The sequence below is a fragment of the Zootoca vivipara genome, chromosome Z1 (assembly GCF_965207765.1).
Source record: "Zootoca vivipara chromosome Z1, rZooViv2.hap1.1, whole genome shotgun sequence".
NCBI lineage: Eukaryota > Metazoa > Chordata > Lepidosauria > Squamata > Lacertidae > Zootoca > Zootoca vivipara.
The window spans coordinates 71,360,920-71,386,651 of record NC_142583.1 but is presented as its reverse complement, the minus strand read 5'-3'; the positions used below and the strand labels follow the sequence as shown (position 1 = coordinate 71,386,651).

The 25,732-nt window shown below is 49.9% G+C and overlaps 1 protein-coding gene across 1 annotated transcript in view; it reads right to left on the bottom strand.

Annotated features, from left to right (window-relative positions):
* Positions 1–410: 410 nt before the first annotated feature.
* FBXO41 (F-box protein 41) overlaps positions 411–25,732 on the bottom strand; it is a 47,544-nt gene continuing 22,222 nt past the window's right edge. The window contains exons 8-12 of the mRNA XM_035101179.3: positions 13,780–13,875; positions 9,462–9,580; positions 6,899–7,057; positions 3,184–3,299; positions 411–2,367 (exon numbers count right to left, since the gene is read on the bottom strand). Coding sequence (XP_034957070.2) covers positions 2,305–2,367; positions 3,184–3,299; positions 6,899–7,057; positions 9,462–9,580; positions 13,780–13,875 — 553 coding nt within the window. The 3' untranslated portion in view covers positions 411–2,304. The remainder of the gene's footprint in view (positions 2,368–3,183; positions 3,300–6,898; positions 7,058–9,461; positions 9,581–13,779; positions 13,876–25,732) is intronic.

Sequence of the window (25,732 nt, the reverse complement as noted above, 5' to 3'; positions counted from 1 at the left end):
TAATCTATTAGACATTAAAAGCCTCCCTGAACAGGGCTGCCTTCAGATGTCTTCTAAAAGTCTGGTAGTTGTTTTCCTCTTTGACATCTGGTGGGAGGGCGTTCCACAGGGCGGGTGCCACTACCGAGAGCACCCTCTGCCTGGTTCCCTGCAACTTGGCTTCTCGCAATGAGGGAACCACCAGAAGGCCCTCGGTGCTAGACCTCAGTGTCCGGGCAGACTGATGGAGGTGGAGATGCTCCTTCAGGTATACTGGACCGAGGCCATTTAGGGCTTTAAAGGTCAGCACCAACACTTTGAATTGTGCTCGGAAACGTAGGGTGGAATGGTGGATAGGATTGCCAAAGACTTTTTTCCTGGATGCCTGCCCCCTTTTAAATTTATTTATTTTTATTTTTTATTTTGCAAAGTGCATAAAGCTGAATATAAGTTAAATGTGTATAAGTTGCAGGCTTACTGTATTGAACCGGGAGTCCAACAGCTACTTGATAAGTGTTGGCTCTGAGACGGGGGTTGCTTTGTTTATTCTGACATGGAGCTTGTGCCTTCGTCAGCTGCACACCAGGCAGAAACCCAACAGGTCAGCCCCCCCACCCCCCCAAAAAGAATGGAGATGCTCTGATGGAATAAAAACAGCTTCAGATAATTCCAGCTGATAAAGGCACAGCGTAGCGACCCTTGGCTTAGACTAGAAAATGCTTCCTGCGAGTTCTCTCTCAAGGCCAGCCCTCGACTGCCCCTGGGGATTCAGCATAGACGCTATGCAAGAAAGGATTTCCTCAGGTTGATCAAATGTTTTGGCTGTGAGCTTATAAGCCAGGCTCCTCCTTGCAGGATGCGGAACCTGCACTTGCTAGCTGTGCCATTTTTCCTGTGGATCCATCGCCACAGCAGGATGCCATTGCAAACTCCATCCTTCTGCTTCCCCAAGAAATCCAACTGAAGCAAAGCCATCTGCCTGAGAAATTTCGGCAGAGCTGGCTCCTCTCATTTCTGGTAGCTGTGTGCTCCCTAAATCTTGGCATAAACGGAAGCGATTTGGAACTGGTTGATGTCGGGGGGGGGGGCAGTTAATACCTGGAGGGCACCTGCAGATCTGTAAATCGTGGGGGGAAGCTGGATTTCCCTGCCTCCTGGAAAGCAAGCAAGCAAGCTAGGGATGATGGATGGAGGAGGCTTACATTCAAAGTAGAAACATCTCCTTTCCACTGTGCCGATTGCCAAGCGATTAATCACTCAGCGAAGCCACCCGCCAGAAGAGGAAGGCGGAGGCTTTCCATGAATCAGGGAAAAGTTGGTGGCAAGAGATGAAAAGAGGACGTTGCAGGCAAAGATGCTTTATGGCCTGTACAGGAGAGAGAACAAGGGCCCTGGCTCAGTGGCCCAGGTTCTGGGTTCAATCCTCAGCATCTCCGTGCCTGAAATTATGGAGAGCAGTTACCGGTCCATATAGACAATACTGAGCTAGATGGATCAGGGGAATGACTCAGTATAAGGCAACTTCCTATGTTCCTGGCTCCAAGAGAGAAATTGGCCAGAGGGGAGCACATTCCAGGGTTCCTCTACAAGGTAGGAGATTTGTTTTCTTAGGATTGTAGCGGTCTCTGGCTGCAGGGAAATTCGGCTTTGCCTTTTCTTTCATAGGAGAGAAAAAATATATCAAAAAGAACAGGAATCCCTGCTTCTCCCCATAATAGGAACTGCCCCCCCATTAAAAAAAAACCAAGAGTGAGAGCAAGCGAGAGAAAGAGCCCGAAAGGAAAGAGATGAAATGAGGCTCCGAGGCGATGGCGTTTCAGACTGAAGGAACGACCAGTCATTTCCACAAAGGAGGAGGGCGAATCGAGCCCCGTTGATTTGTCACCCTTGGCCTAGAAGTTGTTGAAGGGTGAAAAGAAAGAGAGAGTGTCAACGACAAAGGAAGGATTTGCAAAGAAGGACCAAGCTTGCCTTGCACAGCTGCCTCCGCGAGATGAAAGGAGGAGGAGAAGGAAAAGGGATGTTCCCGCTGGCAGTCTGGAGAAATTCCTTTGCCGGGCATTTTGTGTGTGTGTGTGTGTGTTTTCATATAGCACCATCATCTCAGCGATACAGCTGACCCTTCACTGCACGGAAAAGGAGCTTGTAGCGCCCAGTCCGGAAGGCCTGCTCAAAGATGCGTGTGCTCGGCTGGGTGCTTCTGAAAGCGCCAGTCCGGAGAACTGAGGCTGGCAGGCTGCTGGTGTTGGCTCCAGGATGTCTTCACTAACAGACGGGCAGGAGATGTTAATCTGGGGTGCGCGTTGGTCTCTCCCCTTGCAAAGGTTAACAGCCAGCTTCCACCTTAATGTGCAAAATCTTTGAAAAGCCCGGCCTCTTCTTCAGGGCCTGGAAGAGATAGAGATGAGAGAGACAGCAATAAATTTCAGGGGAAGTGGTGTGCGGGAGGAAACAGGCTGCTCCAGTTGGGCCAGAGTTGCTGCTGTTGTTGCCTCCTCCTCCTCCTCTTCTTCTTCTTAATTCTTTTTAACAACAATTAAAATAAACAACAAAGAATAAAAAAATAAAAAGGGATAATGTGAAAGGATAAACTATAACCCTATAAGAAATAACAATTGCAATTCCATACATAGGTAAAGGTAAAGGGACCCCTGACCATTAGGTCCAGTCGTGACCGACTCTGGGGTTGCGACGCTCATCTCGCATTATTGGCCGAGGGAGCTGGCGTATAGCTTCCAGGTCATGTGGCCAGCATGACAAAGCCGCTTCTGGCAAACCAGAGCAGCACATGGAAACGCCGTTTGCCTTCCCACTGTAGCGGTTCCTATTTATCTACTTGCATTTTGACGTGCTTTCGAACTGCTAGGTTGGCAGGAGCTGGGACCAAGCAACGGGAGCTCACCCCATCACAGGGATTCGAACCACTGACCTTCTGATCAGCAAGCCCTAGGCTCAGTGGTTTAACCATAGCGCCACCTGGGTCCCTAATTCCATACATACTTACCTAATAAAGGTATATAATATATATAGGGGTATGCGTACCCCTGCGTCCCCCCAGGAAAAAAAGCACTGTATAAAAAGACTGAAGTTGTGATCTTTGAGGATGAGCTCTTGCCACTTCTTTCTCGAAGCAAGCCCATTGCTAAAAAGGAAGAGAAGCAGAACAAGACTAATAAGGATTAGACCACTTGGGAATCTCATTACCTGGAGTTTGGTCACCATTTCCTCAAACATCTTCCTGGCCTCAGAACTGTTTGGTTCCTTAAAGTAGTCCGAGATCCCAACCTGGACCACGATGGACTTCAGGTTCCGGCAAACACCTTTAAGGAAAGAGAAATGTCTTCAGCATGAAATCTGGATTGGGAGATTCCCTCTTCTCTTTTTTGGGGGGGGGAGAAGAGGTGAAGCAAAAGGCAACCCCGCAACCCCCGTTTCTGCTTCATGACCAAGGCGGGTAGAGGGGGGACTTCATGGCTACCAGGGGGGGACCTTAAGGGTGTTATTTTGCCACACTGGCGACCCCTGCAGGAGAGAAGCTGTTATTTCACCTTGAACCCTGATGATCTCCACTTTGTATGCTCATGAAACGTCAGGGTTCTAGTCCTCATGACCGTACAAAAAACAACAACCCAAAGAAGACTGAGTAATCCAGCACCCTTATTATTTGAAGGAAAATCCTTGGTTGTTCTTTCCCCACCTCAGCAAAAACTAGAGGAAAAGCCCTCTGCATAAATCCATTTAAGGCATCGCTTGTGTCATTAATTGTGGGTACCAGCTGCCAGAATTCTGCTAAATTAAATGCTAATAATCATCTGTGATATGAGCTAGTAATCACTATTTTGGAAAATTGCTAGCAGCAGCTGACATGGCTGTGTGAGAGGCGAAGTTTGCTTGAGCCGCTCATATCTCTAACCATGCTTCCTCTTCTTTTAATTTAATAAATCGGGCCGCGGCCTTTCAATTAGCAGATAAATCCACAAAGTAGATCAATTAATAGATCCCCGAATTAGTAGATGTAATCAGTGGGGCTCAGAGTTAAGGGGATGCTTGCTAAATTTTGCATGTGCCCTGGCTCTTTCCTAGGGAAAGGAGAAATAAAGTCCTGTTATAGGTGGACATTCCTTCTGACAATGCTTATAAATTCCCACATGAAATAAAACAAAAAGAATAGGCTTATTGAGGTCTGGTAACATTCGCACTGCATTTAAATTTACCTAACAGGTCAATCAACTAAAAAGTCATTAATTGATGGGCAGCGATGCTAATTGATTATTTGTGTAAAAAACAGTAGGGCGTGTCGCCTAGCAAACTTCCTGGATATCTGCAACGAAGCAGCAGCTCTGGCAGAAAGCCGACCTCTGGTATTTTTAACAGTGAAATTCTCTATAAATACTCTACTTGACGCTTGTTCCTTCACAGCCAAGTCTGAAGCTTTGTACCTCTTGATGGGAGAAAAGGTGTGTGAGGAAAGTAGATTTTGCTTCTTTCCCACATATGCAGAGTCAGCAGCCAAAATAGACATAGGATCTGGGGTTGCAAGGCCTTTATTGGCGGGTCAATAGTACTGTACCATTTTTTATTTTGACTTAGTGCTATGGGTACCAATAAAAAATGGCTGCCGTGGGGTGTGTGGCATAACTCAAAGTGGCCACCATGGGGTGTGTGGCATAATACAAAATGGCTGCCATGGGGTGTGTGTGTGGCATAATACAAAATGGCTGCCATGGGGTGTGTGGCATAATACAAAATGGCTACCATGGTGTGTGTGTGTGTGTGTGTGTGTGTGTGTGTGTGGCATAATACAAAATGGCTGCCATGGGGTGTGTGGCATAATACAAAATGGCTACCATGGTGTGTGGGTGTGTGGCATAATACAAAATGGCTGCCTTGGGGTGTGTGGCATAATACAAAATGGCTGCCATGGGGTGTGTGGCATAATACAAAATGGCTACCATGGTGTGTGTGTGTGTGGCATAATACAAAATGGCTGCCTTGGGGTGTGTGGCATAATACAAAATGGCTACCATGGTGCGTGTGTGTGGCATAATACAAAATGGCTGCCATGGGGTGTGTGGTATAACCCAAAATAAGCAGGAAGACCAAATAGAACCACACACCGTGGATTTTTGAGGGGATTCTACTGAGATATTTTGTGGGTGCCATACTGGCTGGCACACTGGTACCCATGGGTGCCATGTTGGCAACTTAAGTGATAAAATCATAAAAAAGGCTAATGGCCAGGGCCTTTATTTCCCTGGCTGAACTCACTGGAACTCCGTTCCGGCCCCTCTCAGGTGGATGCCATTGCCCTTATACAAGAGAACAAGGGAGGCTTTCCTGGTGAATTCCGGCACCTTTCCCCCCTGGAAGTCCCACTGCTAATGGCCCACCTAATCCAGTGGATGCCTCTTTTGGGAAGCCCACAAGCCAGACCTGAGCACAACGCCGCTGGCCCTGCCTGCCATTCCCCATGGTGGGAGATTTCCCCACAAAACCAGCTACTGGTACTGAGAGACTTCCGGCAATGGAGTCAGAACATAGCTATTATGGCTCATTGCCACCCGATCTCCTCGTCCTCCATGCATTTGTCTCATCCTCTCCTAAAGCCATCTGAGTTAAGGAACTGTATGGATAACTTCTAAGAAGTACAAAGGAGATGCATGGGCCCCAATCCAGATTAGGACCCTCTGCAGCGTACCCATGAATCCCCTCCCCACAAAAAGGGTTTTTTTAAAATGAAAGTGCATTTATTTCTCTTTTTTATTTATTTTTTAAATTTTTGACAAAGTAATAATCGTAAATAAATAAGAATAAAAAAAAATGTGCACCCCCACCACCGAGACCATTCCATCGTAACTATCCAGCCTCCCAAAATTTCAACACCTCTTGATCACTTTCCATTTTAACAGTACAAATTCTACGAACACCCTCCATATCTCCTCAAAACCATTCCTCCTGCATATTCCTTGTCTTACCTTAATGGCACATGTTAATTTATCATTACTACGGTAGCTATATCCCACACCTCTTTATCCCATTCTTCCATTTTATATTCTGCTTGCCCCTTCCACTTCCTAGCTATAATAATTCATGCAGCTGCCAATAAAACCCCCAACACATGTGAACATAATTCCCTGTTTCCTGGCATCCCCCCTCCCCCCCAAAAAGTTTGGAGGAAGCCATGACAGTTAAGCCACTACAGAACTGATATGGCCTCATGGTTGAGAACAGGCATTGGCAACCTCCGGCCCATGGCCCATGTGAACCCGCCTGTGAACCCAGCTGCCTGCTTGGCGAGTCCCCCACACGCTGCGGTAACCGGCGCAACGTGGCACGGAGACTCGCCGAGCAGCGCCGGAAATCGCATCTACGCAGCCCCAGAAGCGATTTCTGGCGCTGCGGACATTTTGGAAATGGGCAGTCAGCACCGGAAATCGCTTCTGCGCAGCCGCGGACATGCGCAGAAGCGATTTCTGGTGCTGCGCTGCCCATTTCCAAAATGTCCGCAGCACCACCGGAAATGGCTTCTGCACCTGTGCGGCCTGTGAATCCTCCGGCCCACGGGCAGAAAAGGTTGCTGACACCTGGTTGAGATGGTTCTTCTGAATCTCTTCCAGCTACCCCCCAAAACACAGAAGAACCTTTGCTGCCCCAACGATTACCGGCCAGTTGGGTTTCCAGGGATCTTATCACCGGGCCCCAAAATATGAAGGTCTTGCAGGATCAGGCCCCTCTGGTCCAGGATCCTCTTCTCACCGTGACCAGAACCTTCCAGACGTCCCATCCCATCTTTTGTTGGCTGTCCCCCCCACTTCCTAGGTGCCATCCTAGATCCAGGAACGTGGCAGGAACCCTCCTGCAGCCCACCTGCCCCGTGGCTTCTTTTTTTGGGGTGGTGGGGGTGGTGGTTCCCACTCACTGTTGAAATGCAGCAAGGCTTTGGGTGTGACCGGGGTGGATGTCAAGACCAGCATCTCCAGCCCCTTCAGGCCTTCCCGACACACCTCGGCCGCCACTTCCTGGTTCACCTCCGTCACATGGTCCAGCTCCAACACTTGCAGGCGCATGCAGTTCCGGGCTGAGGAGAAAGACAGGTGTTTGGGGGGTCAGCCAGGATTTGCACAACCATCATATTCTATATATTAGATAGATAGATAGATAGATAGATAGATAGATAGATAGATAGATAGATAGATAGATAGATAGAAATAGATTAGATTAGATAGATAGATAGATAGATAGATAGATAGATAGATAGATAGATGATAGATAGATAGATAGATAGATAGATAGATAGATAGATAGATACAGTGGTACCTCGCAAGATGAATGCCTCACGCAACGAAAAACTCACAAGACGAAAGCGTTTTGTGATGTTTTTGGTGACTCGCAAGACAAAGTTTTCTATGGTCGCGCTTCGAAAGACGAAGTTTTGCAGCGGTTTTTTTTTTTGCCGCGGCAAACCACGCTTCGCAAGATGAAATTACCGCAAGACAAAGCGACTTGTGGAATGAATTACTTCTTGCGAGGCACCACTGTAGATAGATGATAAATAGATGGATAGATAGGTAGACAGATAGATGGAAGATAGATAGATGATAGATAGATAGATAGATAGATAGATAGATAGATAGATAGATAGATGATAGATAGATGGATATAAAGGTAAAGGACCCCTGGACGGTTAAGTCCAGTCAAAGGCAACTATGGGGTTGTAGCACTCATCTCGCTTTCAGGCTGAGGGAGCCGGCGTTTGTCCACCAACAGCTTTCCGGGTCATGTGGCCAGCATGACCAAACCGCTTCTGGTGCAAAGGGACACCATGATGGAAATCAGAGTGCATGGAAACACCGTTTACCTTCCCACCGCAGCGGTACCTATTTATCTACTTGTGCTGGGGTGCTTTCAAAGTGCCAGGTTGGCAGGAGCTGGGACAAAACAACAGGAGCTCACCCTGTTGCGGGGATTCAAACTGCCGACCTTCCAATTCACAAGTCCAAGAGGCCCAGTGGTTTAGACCACAGCACCACCCGTGTCTATCTATACCACTTGATTGCAAGAGAAAAACCTCAAAGTGGTTCACGAAAAGGATGAAACTAAAAACTCGCCCACCAAAGCAGCTATTTTAAGGCATGCAAAAAATAATTAGAATCAGCTCAAACCTAGATTACGACACGGATCAATGTTCTGCCTATCCAGGCAGGCTTGGCTAAACTAAACTGCTTTTAGCGGCTGCCAAAAAGAGCACAGTGAAGACGCCTGCTTGGCGTCAAGCAGCAGGGAGTTCCCAAGTGTGGGTGCTGCCAGAATATGAGGGCTGCGTTCACCAGCTCCTCCGATTAAGAATGGGGAAATCTGCCGACTTTGGTTTCTCCATCAATTTGCTATTTATTTATCATGCATTGCATTTATATACCGTACTGGCCCTTCATCAGAAGGTCTCAGGGTGGTTTGCAAGGTAAAAACACAGGATAGAAGCACAAAATAAATACTCAAAACAGAAACAAAACAAAACAATATCGCCCCCCCCAGCACATTTAAAAGGGTGAGGGATGCGGGTGGTGCTGTGGTGTAAACCACTGAGCCTTGGGCTTGCCGATCAGAAGGTCGGCAGTTTGAATCCCCATGATGGGGTGAACTCCCGTTGCTTGGTCCCTGCTCCTGCCAACCTATCAGTTCGAAAGCACAATAAAAAGTGCAAGTAGATAAATAGGTACCGCCCTGGAGGGAAGGTAAATGGTGTTTCCGTGCGCTGCTCTGGTTTGCCAGAAGCAGCTTAGTCATGCTGGCCACATGACCCGGAAAAACTGTCTGCAGACAAACGTCGGCTCCCTTGGCCAGTAAAGCAAGATGAGCGCTGCAATCCCAGAGTTGTTCACAACTGGACTTAACTGTCAGGGGTCCTTTACCATTACCTAGAATATTTATCAGCCAAAGGCCTGGTTAAAAAGGAATGTTTTCACCTGGTACCGAAAGATGTATTATTTAGGTACCAAGCGAACTGCCCTGGTTATTGTTAAAGTCCTCATCATTTAATGTTTTTTTTATTTTAAAAAAATTATTCTGATACATTTCAACACAAGAAAAAAAAACCCCAGCCACTGACAGACTTCCCTTGCTCTCAACCCACGGTTCCTTTTATCTTCCACTTCCTCTCACATTTTCTTAGTTTCCCCAATCTTTCCCTGTTCCTCCTGTTAACTCTCATTCTAACTTACACAGCTGAAAATACAGTATGACCACCCAGCTAGGCTAATTGTCCACTTATAGTAATTCTTCATATAATCAATAAATAACATCCAGTCCTCCTTACATCTTTTATCATTTTGGTTCCTTATTCTGGTGGTGCCTGAAAGAAAGCAAACACGCCCTCCTGGCATCGCCACCGCATTCCCAGAATGCAAAGCGTCCGTTGTTCTGCCCCCGGCTTTCTGCCCCCTAGAAGCCCATTTCACAGATGGAGAGCCTGAGGCTAGATTTACCTAAGGAAGCCAATCCTTGCACTCCGCAACCTGCTCCGCCGACGCCCAGCGCCCTCAAATGTGGCCAACACCGCCCAATCATCTGCAGGCAGCGGTTACTGAAGCGGGTTGGTTGCTGGCTGGAAGGGAATTTTTTATTTTTGGGGAGGAAAAAAAGAAGGAGAAGAAGAAAAATGCAGACGAGAAGCTGATCAAAGCATTCCAATTTGCATAATGTCATTAACAGGCACAAATTAGGAGAAGAATGTGTCATCTGCCTTGGCTTAGGGGAGTTCTGTGCAGTGAAAATAGATGTAATTTAGCTCCAGTTGTTTCCCACCCCCCCTGAGTAACAAGCAAAGAGAGGAGACATTTTTAGAAACCTGTTTTATCGCATGTCGGAGGGAGAGAACTAAAGGCAGAGGATGCAAATTCATATCTCGGATTGTGCTGGATTTTTCCTTTGCATAACAAATAAAAATAAATCCCAAACTGGCACTGGTCTTGAGACCTCGCTCCTTTCTTTTTGTCACATATCATTCCGTTGCTGCCTCTCCATTCTTTACCCTCGTGGAACCGCGGAGCTGTAAGGGATCCCAGGGGCCATCTAGTCCAGGAATCGCAACTAAAACGCAACAACGACACCAGGGCACCTTTGTTCGTCCTAAAACCCATTCAGGAACCGCTCCCCATTAAAGATCTCTAAGCAATTTTGCAGTGGAAACATCAGCAATAAGAACAATAACAACAACAACAACTTCATGCGTCAAACCATTCCGTCCACGCAAGCGATTAAGGACAGCTTGCATATTAAAAATACATTTCGTATGTAAGGACAATTTCAAGTCCCGTGTGGATACAGATCTCCACTTAAAAGGTTTGTTGGGAAAGGAGGGTCTTCAATGGGTGTTTAAAAGGTAATGTGGAGCTTGTCAACACTCCCCCCCCCCTCTGGAAAAAACCAATTCTTTGGTGATAAATTGGAACAAACAGCAGTCCATAGAACACCCGATTGCCTTCTGCTCCGATAAAGCACCAAACTTTGGGTTTCCCAGGGGGGAAGTGGCACAGACCCTCCTACACCGGAAGGAGGGAAATTGGGACATGACCTCAAAAGAGACCATGCACCCTCTCACTCATGCCTCCCTCCCTCTGGCTCCCTCCCTCCCTTGCACTTTTGCCCACTGTCAAGTTAGTGGCTGCAGCTTCCGCCGCCTCTGTCTCCAACTCCAACCCCGCCACATCCCATATGTACTTCTGGAAGCCAGCGCTGCTTCTAGTGGCGATGTGCAGGGACAAGTTTTATTTCCACTTTTTGCTCCTGCACTGTGGTTCCCAGCTCCTAGTAAGCAGGGGCATATCTTGCCTCTGACAGCGGAGGTACCAAATTAATTCTCACCCTTGCGGTGAAATATATCTATTTTACTTATTTATAGAAGGCCTGTGGGCTCCATTGTTGCCCTACATCAGGGGTGGCCAATTCCCAAGAAACTGCGATCTAGTCACAGAGATAAAAACTGGCAGTGATCTACTCCCTTTGGGGGGGGGGGTTTCAGGTCAATGTCGATGAGCTTTTTTTTGGAAGGAAAGTCCCATTTTTTTTAGCTTATTTTAGGGGAGCCAAAGTTGTTGAGCATCTTTGGGGGGAGTCAGTGATCTACCAGTGATCTACCTATCTACCTGTTGGACATGCCTGCCCTACATCATGGGTCGACAAACTAAGGCCCACGGGCTGGATCAGGCCCCATTGCCTTCTGGATCCAGCCCGCGGACAGTCTGGGAAACATGGGTGTAGACAGGGGGGGCAGGAGGGGGCAGTTGCCCCCCCTAGAAGCAAAAAATTAATGTATTTTACAGACCATAACCAGCACTTTTCCCCTCCAAAAACTGAAGTGGAAAGGGCTTTGCTTTAGCAAGAGTAGCTAAGTCTCCGCTTGCTGGGGGGGGGGAACAGCTGTAACAAAAACACATCAAATAAATAAAGCAAAGTGGCTACCAGTAGTTAAGCAGTTAAGACAATGGAGCAGATATCTCCAGGCAAGTTACGATAGCTGACCACTTCACCCTATTGTTCTTCAGTGGAAGTTGTTAATGAGCATTCAGGAATCGCATTAAGACTATTGACGATTTAATGAGGGTGCAGAGGATTCAATTTGACTAAGGTGGCTCTGCAAGGCTAAAAGGAAGTGAATAAGAAAGGGGGGGCTGTAGCTTTGACAGACACAGTGATGTATATAAAAAGCAGTGGTATTCCAGTCTGCCCCTCCTCCTGCATCTGTATACTGTAAATCAGGGGTGGCCACCTCCCAAGAGACTCTGATCTACTCACAGAGTTTAAAACTGGGAGTGATCTACCCCCTTTTGGGGGGTTCAGGTCAAAGCTGTTGAGTTTTTTTAAGGAAGGGAAGCCCTGTTTTGGGGGGTTTAGGTCAAACTTGTTGAGCTTCTTTTAGGAGGGAGGGAGGCCCATTTTTGTTTAGGGCTTCAGGTCATAGTTCAACTTTTTTTTAGGGAGGAGGAAAATTTTGGGTGAGCTTTTTTTAGGGGTGCCAGTGACCTACCAGTGATCTACCACAGACATCCAGTGATCTACTGGTAGATCACAATCTACCTGTTGGACGTGCCTGCTGTAAATCAAGCAGAGAGAAAGCTGCTTACAAGGCTCCTGTACAGGCGTACCGGTATCTTCCTTTTGCTGCAGAGTTCCAGCATCACAGCGTCACCCAGAGGCACCCACAAATATGAGTTATCCCTCTCTCTATTTCTTCCTTCCTTCCCTCCCTCTTCCATCCTTAATAAAATACTGGGGGGGGGGCAGATAAGCCCCACATAGAAAGCCCATCAACATGGGGCGATGACTCTTTCAAATATGGTATTTACCAGTAATTGGGGGTGGGAGAGGCACCTAGGCCTCTAGGAGTTGGCTGCTATGTCTAGGAGTAGGACAATTCAAGAAAGCAGAATGATGCATATGCTATGGTAATATATCAATAGAATCATAGAATTGTAGTCTGAAGGGACCACAAGGGTCATCTAGTCCAACCCCCTGCAATGCAGGAATTTTTTCCTAAGGTGGGGCTTGAACCCACGACATGGTTGAAATATTATGCTGATATGCAGCAACGCTGCTTCCGTGCCGTGCCTCGCCTCGCCCTCGCCTGCCCTGCCACCCCCTCTCGCCTGCCCAACCCTCCCGTCCTCTCCAGCCAAGCAGGGTAGCAACCCCCTCTCGCCAGCCCCAGAAGCACAAGGTGGCCACCGCCGCCACGATGTCATCGGGCCCGCTGGCCCTGTAGCCCCGCCCACATTCCCACTTCATGGCCCCTCCCCTCCCGTGCCTTGGCCCCGCCCCTGAACGACCATGGCTTGCCCCCCCCTAGTTTTGATCCTGGCTACGCCCCTGCTGGGAAACACTGCGTGGATCGCCAGCACGCACATTCTTTCCCTCTCCCTCCCACGGCAGAAACGGCGCCTCCTCCCTCCCTCCTCCTGCCTTCTCCCTGCCCTGCCTCGAGGAGGAAGGCAGCCACCATTTTAAGCAGCCCCTCTCTGGAGCCCATTTGCGCACCGCTCATCGTCCCTCCACCGCCGCTGCCAGCCCCTACCACTTGCAAGACACAGTTAAGCAGCCACTGGAGCTCAAGGTGCTCTTGCATCATCCCCCCCCCAAATAGTCTGCCCCCCAAGGTCTGAAGGACAGAGGACCGGCCTCCTGCTGAAAAAGTTTGCTGACCCCTGCCCTACATGGTTCTGTCTGTGAATGGAAAATCTCTTAGGGGAGGGTGATTCTGAGCTGCAAAATGGTGGGAGGAGAAGGGACTGCTGCCTGCTCAGCCTGACTTTAGCTTTAAATAAAGAAACCACAGAGCCCTGCAACTAAGCACGCCATTGCAAGATCTGAAAACAAAATTCTTTGCCGCATCTAGGGATGCAGCTACATTACGGTAGTGAAGAAACAGCGATTTGAATGTGCTATAAACATGCAACACCAGATGGCGACAGAGAGCAGGAAATTTTAAAGCACGATTTTCCATAGAGATTTCCCCCCCCCCCCTTGGTACAATCTAATTTCTGACTTATTCATAGTGGTTTCCCCTCTGTGTCTAGATCCATCCCAGTTGCACTCTGAGAGGTGTTTTTGAAACGTTTCACATTAGCAACAGTGGGGTCTGTGTGTGAGTGTGACTGCTGCCGCAATGCTGGGAAGAGCAGGGCTTAACCCTTCCTGCACACACAATTCCTCCAATGAAAATTGCCCTGCTGGTGTTGCTATTTCCCATGTGTGTGTGTGTGTATGTGTATGCATGGAGGAAAGAGAGGAAAATACCGGCATTCTTACCAAGGGTGCAGCGGCGCCACCTGTAGGGAGATGATGTCTCTGCAGCCTGCTCCCAGCGCCCAGATAACCTCATGGCCAACGGGGTCCGTGGAACTCCTGCAACAAAGAGATGGGAAGGGGGAAAGAGATGAACAACTCCATAGGAGCAGATGAGCGTCAAATTGCATCTGATCCACCCTTTCCCACAACTCAGGTGTTCTTTAGATTTCTCCAAAATGGCATCCTTTGGCAGGTGAATTCTGCAATGGGGTGTTGTTGGAAAATGGAAGCATAGCCAAACAAAGAAGTACTGGAGAGCGTGGGTTGTGTTTCATGAGAATCAGCAGAAAGAGGATTTAGATTTAGGATTTAGCAGGGCGAGTGAAGATTATTGATTGATTGATTGATTGATTGATTGATGTGGAGTGTCTCCCCCCCCCACAATCATTCAGCCCGGAAACTGAGGTCCAGCTCTGAGGGCCTTCTGGTGGTTCCCTCCCTGTGAGATGTGAGGTTACAGGGAACCAGGCAGAGGGCCTTCTTGGTGGTGGCACCCGCCCTGTGGAACGGCCTCCCACCAGATGTCAAGGAAATAAACAACTATCTGACTTTTAGAAGACATCTGAAAGCAGCCCTGTTCAGGGAAGTTTTTAATGTTTGATGTTTTGTTGTGTTTTTAATATTCTGTTGGGAGCCGACCAGAGTGGCTGGGGAAATCCAGCCAGATGGGTGGGGTATAAATGATAAATTGTTGTTGTTGTTGTTGTTGTTGTTGTTGTTGTTGTTGTTGTTGTTGTTGTTGTTATATTGCACCAATAATGACCATTGCCAGGACATGGAAATCATTTCAATTCTTGAGCATGGTGCAATCCCACAGGTAGCATTATTGGGGGAAAGCTGACATGGAAATTGAAGGTAGCAAGAAATATTAGAACTTTACATCAGGCAAAGGCAAGCTTGGCTCTCCAGATGTTTTGGAACTACAACTCCCATGATCCCTAGCTAACAGGGCCAGTGGTCAGGGATCATGGAAGTTGTAGTTCCAAAACATCTGGAGAGCCAAGGTTGCCTATGCCTGCTTTACATAGTCTGGGGCGACTTTATAGATTATACAAACAATGAAGCATATGCTAGAACAGTGCCTACGGTCTTCAGCTCAGTTTGGCGAACAGGAAGCAGATATTTTAAATCAGATTTCCCCCCTTCCATTCTTTCCTGCCTTTGTATAAAACCCTGCAGGCCAGAACTGCTGCTAATAAGATATGCCTTTTTCTTTGTGGCCAACAGTCCAAGCAACGGCTGTTGCCACATATTATTCCACGTTTGTTAAGATTGTGATGGTTTTAGCACAAACTTTAACAAAGTTCTGTTGGTGTACTCGGAGACGACTCTCTGATTCTCGGTTGTTGTTTTATTTTCGATTTTAATTTTATGTAGCTGTTACATGTGGTTAAAAATGTAATTAAAAACAAACCCAATTTCATGAAATTCATACACCACTTGATTGTTAAAAAAACAAAAACAAACCCAAAGCGGTAAAAAAAAAAAAAGGACCTGGGCCCATACTCCCTCTTTTTCCAGGACATGCCTTCTTTTTCAGGGGTAAAATTTCGGTGCAGGAGGATTTTTTGAATTTACCAAAATGTCAGCGGGGGTGTGTGTGTGTGTGTGGAAGTGGGCTACTTTTTATGTTGCATATGCAGTACTAGACAACCAAGTGACAAACATACAGATAGTTTTGCACGATGCAGGAGAGGAACAGGTCGTCGTTTTTGTACATTTTGAAGGGACATTGTAGCGTGCGCCTGCTCCCGCACTCCTTCCCTCCCAAGCGCTGGCAAATGTGTCCTCTTTTTTGCTCTTCAAAATATGGCAACCCTGACCTGGGGTGAAGGTGCCATTTGGATGTGAGTGCTTGGAGGCGGTTGGAGGATGGATGGCGGCTAAGAGATTGAGGTTGAATCCCGACAAGAGAGAAGTACTGTTTGTGGGGGACAGGAGGCGGGCAGGTGTGGAGGACTCCCTGGTCCTGAATGGGGTAACTGTGCCCCTGAAGGACTAGGTGCGCAGCCTGGGAGTCAATCTGGACTCACAGCTGTCTATGGAGGCACAGGTCAATTCTGTGTCCAGGGCAGCTGTCTATCAGCTCCACCTGGTACGCAGGCTGAGACCCTACCTGCCTGCAGACTGTCTAGCAAGAGTGGTGCATGCTCTAGTTATCTCCCGCTTGGACTACTGCAATGCGCTCTACGTGGGGCTACCTTTGAAGATGACCCGGAAACTACAATTAATCCAGAATGCGGCAGCTAGACTAGTGACTGGGAGCAGCCGCCGAGACCACATAACACTGGTCCTGAAAGACCTATATTGGCTCCCAGTACGTTTCCGAGCACAATTCAAAGTGTTGGTGCTGACCTTTAAAGCCCTAAATGGCCTTGGTCCAGTATACCTGAAGGAGCGTCTCCTCCCCCATCGTTCTACCCGGACACTGAGGTCCAGCGCCGAGGGCCTTCTGGCGGTTCCCTCGCTACGAGAAGCCAAGTTACAGGGAACCAGGCAGAGGGCCTTCTCGGTAGTGGCACCCACCCTGTGGAATGCCCTCCCACCAGAGGTCAAAGAGAACAACAATTACCAGACCTTTAGACGGCATCTCAAGGCAGCCCTGTTTAGGGAAGCTTTTAATGTTTGATGGATTTCTGTATTTTAATATTTTGTTGGAAGCCACCCAGAGTGGCTGGGGGAACCCGGCCAGATGGGCGGGGTATAAATAAATTATTATTATTATTATTATTATTATTATTATTATTTCCGATCTGAAGCGCTAAAACGTCCCTCTTTTGTGTGGAAGGGGCAAAGGGGCAGGTCCAGGCCCCCAGGTGAGAATTACCTGGTGCCATCGCTCTGCCTTAAAGGTAAGCTTTGCTGTTGTCTAATTTGTGAAATGACCTACTTCTCTGCTTCGGATGAGCCTAAAAATAAGCAGAATCATATTATCTAGAACGCTCATACATCTCCCAGGAAGCCGCCTGCCAAGGCGCCCGGCTTGGCTTGCCGTTAATTAAAACACATGAGTCATGGGGGGCAGGATGTTGCCAGGCAGGAGGGGGAGGAGCTGCCCAGGTGACCCTGATCATGCCGGGTGGATGGGGATGAACGAGGCAAGAAGGGAAGTAAGGATGCAACAGGAATGAGAGATAGAACCTGGAGACAGAGAAATAGCAAGAGCTGCCTTATGCCAAGGGCCCCTCCAGCAGGGGCATACGAAGTGGGGGGCGGAGGGGGCGGGTCTCCCCGGGTGCCACTCTGGGGGGGGGGTGAAATATACCAGCTCAGTACATAACAGGGGGGGATAACAAGATGGTTCCTCCCTCCCCCCAGCTGTAGAGCGGCCAAGGGCGCGTGCAGTCCGTATGGGCGCCACTCATGGGGTGTCTGTACGGGCTGCCGCTCTCATGCGCTGCCCATGCGGGTGTCCATATGGGCTTCCTCTCGCATGGCGACCGTACAGGCTGCTGCGCATGCGCACTCCAAACTGGCTGCCACACATGCGTAGTCCATACGGGCAGCCGCTGCCCCACCCCGGGTGCCAGTGAGGGTTCCTTTGCCACTGCCCTCCAGCCCAGCGTCCTGCTTTCATAACGGCCAACCCGATGCCTCAATGGGAAGCCCCAAAGCAGAATTCGAACACAAGAGCAATCTCCCCTCCTGTGGTTTCCAGCAAGTGGGATTCAGAAACCTCCGACTGTGAAGGGCAGAGCGTAGCCATAATACTAACAGCCATCAACAGCCCTCTCCTCCATGCATTTGTCCGATCCCCTTTTAAATGAATCCAGGCTGGTCGCCATCACAGCCTCTTGTGGGAGGGAGTTCCACAGCTTAACTGTGGCAGTTAGTACTTTCCTTTTTCTGACCTGAATCTTCCCGCATTCGCCTCCGCTGGATGTTCATTGGCATTCTAGCATTACGAGAGGGAGGAAAACGGTTTTCTATCAGCTTTCTTTTTATCCTGCCAGCTCGTACGCCTGCCTTTTCTCTAAACTAGACTGAGTAGCCTCGTACAGGCTGAGTAGCAGCAGTCTTGGCTCCTAGGGAGGTGGACTACTGGGGCTGACTAGAAGGAAAAGTCACAGCAAAAGCTGCTCTTCCTGGAGCAATAAAGTGGATGGCAAGAAATGACCGCTGGTGGTTTTGCAGGATTCGTTGCCAGCAGCTAAAGCCAGATTGGGTTCAGCAGCATTGTCTCATCTGGGAAGGATTATGCATGGAGAAGCAGGCAGAGCAAATGTCAGGCGAGCACTTTTTCTGTGCCCGTGCAATCTGCCGCAGAAAACCATCCAAATGAAGGAGAGGAGAAAGAACCCACGATCGTCTGTGTGAGTCCACCTGCCTTGAATGTCTTTCATGATTAAAGTCTAGCACCTTTTAAAACTGATTTTGTTTCACTGCATCCCCTGCCCCATTCACAAGAGACTTGTTGCTGATTGTGCCTGCTGGACCAACCCCCCTGCAATGTAGGTATCACAACACTCAGTCCCCCATCCAATTTGAACCCGGACCCCGCTTAGCTTGGCAAATGTGGCAGCAGTTGCTTTGCAGGTGGATGGATCGATCGCAGCAATGCCAACTATTCAGGGGTTATTGTCAGATAATAATGATGGAGTTACTTTAGTGGTGGCTGAGTTTTTGTGCTCGGTTCACGCAGAGAGATTGGGCCACTGTGGAGAGGACCAGGGGATGCTAATTGAAAATTGATATATTGTTCTAAAATACAAATTCAATTAATATGTATTTTATTTCATGAAGTTTATAATGCGAATGTTTTATTCATAATTTTGTTCTGAAGCTTTTGAATTTGTCATGCCTAATAAAGGTTATTGATTTGATTTGATTTGGCAGCAGTTTTATTAGGCATCATGCATGCATCACAGAAGGAACAAAATAAAAAAATATCCTTCTAGTAGCACCTTCATATCTGAAGAAGTGTGCATGCACACGAAAGCTCAGAACAATGACAAACTTAGTTGGTGCTACTGGAAGGAATTTTTTTATTTTGTTCCTTCTGTGATGTATGTATGATGTTTTGAGGGGGTGGTCTTGGGCTACAGGGTGGGCAGTCTCAAAAATCTATATAAGGGCTTGCGCACCATTGTTCAGGGTTCTCCTCCCTCCTGCGTGTGGTGAAGGGGGACCCTGTTGCAACAGTTTATTTCCTTTAATAAAGATCAGGCTTACTAGCCGCTTTGCTTCTCAATATACTCTGGCTGGCCTCTGTTTTCTCCTACCAATAGGGAACCCACGTAAGGACTAAATGTGGGCTCCGGAATACCCCATAAGGGAAAGGGAGCAGTTTTTCTTATAACAGTGGGAACGCTGTGACTTTTTGCTCACCGGGAGATGCTCAGAGATGTTCAGGCTCACAGAGCGAGCCCACACCAACCGCTTGTTTTGCAAAGAGCCACCCACAGTTCCTCTGCAGATCCCAGATGTGTTCTCCACGCCACACAGCCTCCTAATCTAAGACAATCTCACCAGCCCATTCAAGCTGGGCTAATTGCACTGTTTCTCCCAGACGTCCTGACATGGGGACAGTTGCACACTCCCCCGTTGGCACGTGTTATGTACTGAGCTGAATCCTAGAACAATAGGATTCAGAATCAGCGGGAGCTACCCAATCCAACTCCAGGTGGAAGTGAATCCGCAACCTGATTGGCCTGCTGGAGCAGCCAATCAGGCGGCTGGCAGAAGTGAATCTGCTACCTGATTGGCCTGTAGGAGCAGCCAATCAGGCTGCAGGCAGAAGTCAATCCACAATATAATTGGCCCACAGGTGTAGCCCTGAAGTAGCCAATCACGCAAGGCCCATTGTGTAAATAATGTATATAAGCAGATGGTTTTGGGAAAAGAGACTCGTCTTCTCTTCTCCTCCTTGATGACTATGAGCTGAATAAAGAGCATGAAATTCACTCTCGACTCCGAGTATATTTCACTGGCGACGGGGATGGGATCCTGCTGAGCTGACCGCCACCACGCACTGCACCGCAGCACCGCCACCTTCTGCACCGCTGCATCGCACCGTGCATCCAGGCTTCTGCTCCAGGACCCAAGGAACCCAGAATGGCAACCGACAGCAGCTTCTCGCCATTCAAACCAGCATCAGGAGACTGGGAAGGGTACGCCGCCCGTTTCAACTTCCTCCTGCAAGCGAAAGAAGTCACCAACGATGCCATGAAGAGGGCGACATTCTTCAGCGTCTGTGGAGAGGAGACGTTTGAAATCGCCCGGGCTCTCCTTGCACCTAGAGATGTCGCTACCGTCTCTTACAAAACAATAATGGAACGGCTGAAGGAGCACTTCTCACCACAGCCCTCGGTGGTAGCTTGCCGAAATGCCTTCTACGCAAAGCGGCAAGCCCCGGGGGAAACCATAACGGGGTTTGTGACCTCCCTCCGCCAAGCCGCCCGGTTATGCAACTTCTCAGAATTGGAGAACATGCTTCGTGACCGCCTCGTCGGTGGCCTGAGGGACGAGATGTTGCAACGACGCCTCTACGCCAAAAAAGACCTCACGTTCCAGATTGCTCTGGAGGAAGCCCTGGCAACCGAAGCCGCCGAGAGGTCAACGCAAGAGGCACGACCGGCCCCGCCATCCCAACCGAGGGTCTACCACGAAGACCTCACCGACGAATCCGAATCTGACAGGGAGGAAGTAAACAGAGTACAGCGGCGCACTCAAGCAGCACACACACCACAGCAGCCTCGACGAGAAGGAGGGAACTGTGCAAGCTGCGGGGAGAACCACGAGAGGAGGACCTGTCGTTTCCGCAACGCAGAGTGCAGGCAGTGCAGAAAATTAGGACACATCGCCCGGGTGTGTCGGGCTCGACTCACACGTCGACAAGCATCAGATGACCGACCCAGGAGCCCCAGGTCACACGGCACCATGCACCAAGGCAACTCGACGGAGATCACGGACTATCAGGTATTCCAGTTGCCCCATCCCAGCACAGAGAAAATTTATATAGAGGTACAGATAGAGGGAGCCCCATGCCGCATGGAGCTGGACACGGGTTCAACTCTATCCATAATCTCGGCCCGAACATTAAGGGAACTGTGCCCTAATGGGGGTCCCAAACTAAGGCCGGCCCCATTCACCCTCCGGGACTTCCAGAAACGTAAGGTCCCTACTATGGGGGTGGGAACCTTCAGGGTGCAATATCGAGGGCGAAAGCAACAATTGGACTTGCTGGTAGTTAAGGGCCCCTACGTTAGCTTACTGGGACTGGCATGGTTTGGACCTCTGGGGCTAGCCGTTACCGGGGTGAACCGCACTAGCTTACAAGTGGACGTGGACGCCATATGCAAAGAGTTTCCAGGGGTTTTCGATGGGGCATTGGGACGATATACAGGACCCCCCATTGCCCTACAGCTAGACCCCGCTGTACGACCCATCAGGCACAAGGCCCGCCGGGTCCCGTTCGCCCTGAAACCCCGCATAGACGAGGAATTGGACCGGCTCGTGGAGCAAGGAGTGCTGGAGCCGGTGCCCAACGCCACCTGGGAAACTCCAATTGTCACACCCGTCAAGCCTAACGGTTCGGTCCGCATCTGTGCAGACTACAAATGCACCATAAACAAGGCTCTCACAGCCCATGCATACCCAGTGCCAGTGGTCAGCCATGTCCTCGCCACCCTGGCTGGGTCAAAAATCTTTGGCAAAGTGGACTTGGCCCAAGCGTATCAACAGTTGCCTGTGGACGAAGCCACAGCAGAGGCCCAGACGATTGTGACGCACAGAGGGGCATTCAGAGTAAAGCGGCTGCAATTTGGCGTTAGCGTGGCACCAGGCATATTCCAGAATCTAATGGACTCTCTCCTTAAAGGGATTCCTGGCGTCACCCCCTTCTTCGATGATGTACTGATCGCCGGGCCCACACCAGAGGAATTTGAGGACCGCCTCCGCTCCGTCCTGCACCGTTTCCAGTCGGCGGGCCTCAAGGTGAAGCGGGAAAAGTGTTTACTGGGAGTGCCGCAGGTGGACTTTCTGGGATTTAAGGTGGACGCAGAAGGGGTCCATCCAACCGGTGACAAGGTACGGGCCATTTGTGAGGCCCCAGCGCCCAAGAGCAAGCCCGAACTTCAGTCATTCTTGGGACTATTGAACTTTTACCATGCCTTCCTTCCCCATAAGGCAGCGGTAGCGGAGCCCCTACACAGACTCCTAGATAAAAGGGCCCCTTGGGTGTGGGGCCAGCGACAAAGGGCCGCATTCCAGGCAGTCAAGGACTTGCTCGTCTCGAACTCGGTCTTAGCACACTTCGACGAGAGGCTGCCAGTGGTGCTGGCATGCGACGCCTCTCCCTATGGCATCGGCGCTGTCCTGGGACACCAACTCCCGGATGGAAGAGAGGTGCCGGTGGCATACTTCTCCCAGACGCTTGCTGCAGCCGAACGAAACTACTCACAGATTGACAAGGAGGGTCTGGCAATCGTGAAGGGCGTAAAAAAATTCCATGATTTCTGGTACGGGCGGCCCTTTACCATAGTGACTGACCACAAGCCGTTGCTTGGCCTGTTTGCCCCTGAGAAGCAGACCCCCCAAGTGTTGTCTCCACGTGTCCTCAGGTGGTCAATTTTCCTTGCCGGCTACCAGTATGCACTAATCCACCGCCCTGGGAAGGCGATGGGCCACGCAGACGCCCTCAGCAGGCTACCACTACCAGAAACAGGCCCCGACCCAGCGCCTGCGCAAGAGGTTATGACCCTGGAGCTGCTTCCCGACCGACCCATTCAGGCACAAGAAGTTGCGCACCATTCCACAAAAGATAGGGTCATCTCCCGGGTCCTGGACTGGGTGTGGCGAGGATGGCCCAGCAGCAGCCCCGGGCCAGAATTCGCTGGCTACACAAACCGCAAACATGAACTGTCGGCCCACAAGGGGTGCCTGTTATGGGGAAGCAGGGTTGTTGTTCCCCAGCCCCTCCGCAAAAGGGTCCTCACAGCCCTACACGAGACACACCCAGGGGTAGTGAGGATGAAGGCCCTTGCCAGGAGTTATGTGTGGTGGCCGGGGATTGACAGAGAGATAGAGGCCTGGGTCCAACACTGCCAGACCTGCCAAGAATCCCGCCCGGATCCCCCTAGGGCCCCAGTCCAGCCCTGGGAGTCCGCCCGACATCCATGGTCACGCTTGCACGTGGACTTCGCTGGCCCCTTCCAGGGAAAAACATTCTTCATAGTGGTGGATTCCTACACCAAATGGCTGGAGGTTGCACTGGTACCATCCACTTCTACGGTGGCAGCCATCCGGGTACTACGTAAGCTGTTTGCGACCCACGGGCTCCCTGACACCCTCGTCTCGGACAATGGAACCGCATTCACGTCAGAGGAGTTCCAGACCTTCACAGCGCAGAACGCCATCCGCCACATCCGCTCAGCACCATTCCACCCTGCCACCAATGGCCAAGCGGAGCGCATGGTGCGGACCACCAAGGACAGCCTCCGCCGCATGACACAAGGGGACTGGGAATACCGCCTTGCCGCATTTCTTCTAGCACAGCACAGCACCCCAAGCACAACGACGGGCCGGAGCCCAGCTGAATTACTAATGGGCCGGCGCCTTGCAACTAGACTGGACCGACTTCACCCCGACAGAGCTCAGGATGAGGTAGTGGTGGGGAAAGGCAGGAACCCCCGGACATTTGTGGCCCAGGACCCAGTGTATGCAAAGAATTTTGGGGCAGGCCCAGCATGGGTACCCGCCACAGTCACCAAGGTGACCGGTCCCGTGTCGTACGAGGTACTAACGGAAGGGGGGCAATGTTGGCGCCGCCACTGCGACCAGCTACGGCGACGATTCCCAGGAGGAACCCGGGAGGAGAGCGGGACAGAGGGGTCCCAAGGGGACAGCAGGGCAGTGAGGCCCGTAGAGCGAGAGGGGTGGGCAGGGGAAGCAGAAGCAGTAGGCACAGAGGGGCGCCCCGAGGCTGGAAGGACACCGGAACCAGAGCTACAACCTAGTGGTTCAGTGGCGCCAGACCAGACAGCCCCGGCACAGCCAGCAGCCTCGGAACACGAGCCAGAACCAGAACCCCTGACCAAGGAACACCCCAGGCCACAACGCACACGGAGGCGGCCAGCAGACCTTGGGGACTACGAATGCAACTTCCCGGGCAGGACTGGAACTTAGAGGGGAGGGGTGTTATGTACTGAGCTGAATCCTAGAACAATAGGATTCAGAATCAGCGGGAGCTACCCAATCCAACTCCAGGTGGAAGTGAATCCGCAACCTGATTGGCCTGCTGGAGCAGCCAATCAGGCGGCTGGCAGAAGTGAATCTGCTACCTGATTGGCCTGTAGGAGCAGCCAATCAGGCTGCAGGCAGAAGTCAATCCACAATATAATTGGCCCACAGGTGTAGCCCTGAAGTAGCCAATCACGCAAGGCCCATTGTGTAAATAATGTATATAAGCAGATGGTTTTGGGAAAAGAGACTCGTCTTCTCTTCTCCTCCTTGATGACTATGAGCTGAATAAAGAGCATGAAATTCACTCTCGACTCCGAGTATATTTCAGCACGCTTCGCCGCTTCGCCGTGGCAATCTTGCCGAGGATAAAGCCCAGCCGTGGTGCTCGCCAAGCCTCCCTCCCTCCTGTTCACCTGTCACACACCCCCAGACTTGAAGCGAAGAAAAGGTTCCTTATTATTTCACACCTCTGCTGTCTTTTCGCTGCTCCTGGGCGGTCTGTGATGTTCTCAGTGGCTCTTAGCTGTCGGCCTGGGATGGAGGGCAAAGGCCTCCTTCTCCCCGATCAGCTAAGCGTGGCCCTTGTCTGTCTCCTGGCACATGGGGTGGGTGGGATATGGATTCGTTTCCAAATGAATGAACAATTGGAGCAAAGGGAGTCCTTTTGTTTCAGTTTTCGTTCAAAATCAGTTTTCCCCAGCCCTGTCTGGAGATGGGGAGTTCAAACAGCAACAGTCTGATGACTTATGTCCTCAGAAAAGGTCAGTAAAATTGGCCACTGCCTCCCTCCCTCCCATTCATTCCATTTCCTATTTTAAAAAATTATTTATTCCTTTTTTAAAACTCTGCTCCCTTTCACCCACCAAACCTCACAGCTGCATTTCTCCCAAAACAACAGCTCAACTAGACACACAGAAGATCGGCTGGCAAAGCACACACACCCTCCTCTTGATGCCAGGAAAACACTCCGTGCCTCTCCAGATGCTACTACAGGGCAGGACTATTTTTTTAAAAATTGTACCTAAAAAGGTGCGATCCCTAGCCATACTAGGTTTTTTTCTTTCCAATTGTGTTTTTCTTCCATTCGCAGCACAGAATTCTGTGGCCAGGCGACAGCGTTTGATGCCAAGACAGGGAAGAAAAAGAATAATTCTGCAGCTTGCATAAATTACAGTAATTAAGTAATTTTGCATATGCCGATTGAAGGGCTGGCCCGATTGTTGGCTGCAGGCCTCGCACCCAGCTTGCTTAAACGGCGGTAATTAAGTGGCTTTTCATATACTGTATGCCGTTCGACAGCGAGAAAAATCTTTGGCTGAAGACCTCCCACCCAGGAAGGTCTTTGAGAATCTGCCTAGGTCAGTGATGGCGAACCTATGACACGCGTGTCAGACGTGACACGTAGAGCCCTCACTGCTGGCACGCGCCCCATCGGCCCATTCACGCTGTTGTTGTTGTCCCCCCCCCCATTTGTTCTCCCACTCCTCCTACAGCTTGTCTCCACTAGAGCTTGTCTCCACTGTTAAAACCAGGATCCTTTTTGTTGTTGTTGCTGCTGGTAGCCAGAGATTGGTTTTTAACCCTTTCTGTGCTGTTTTTTCTGGCATTTTGGCAGACTATGTCAGTGCTGCGTGTTAGTTCCAGCGAAGGTATTATTCATCATTTATTTCTGTTCTCTTCCCCCCCCCAAAAGCGCAGCAGCTTTGGGGCATCCCCCCCCAAAAGCAAAGCA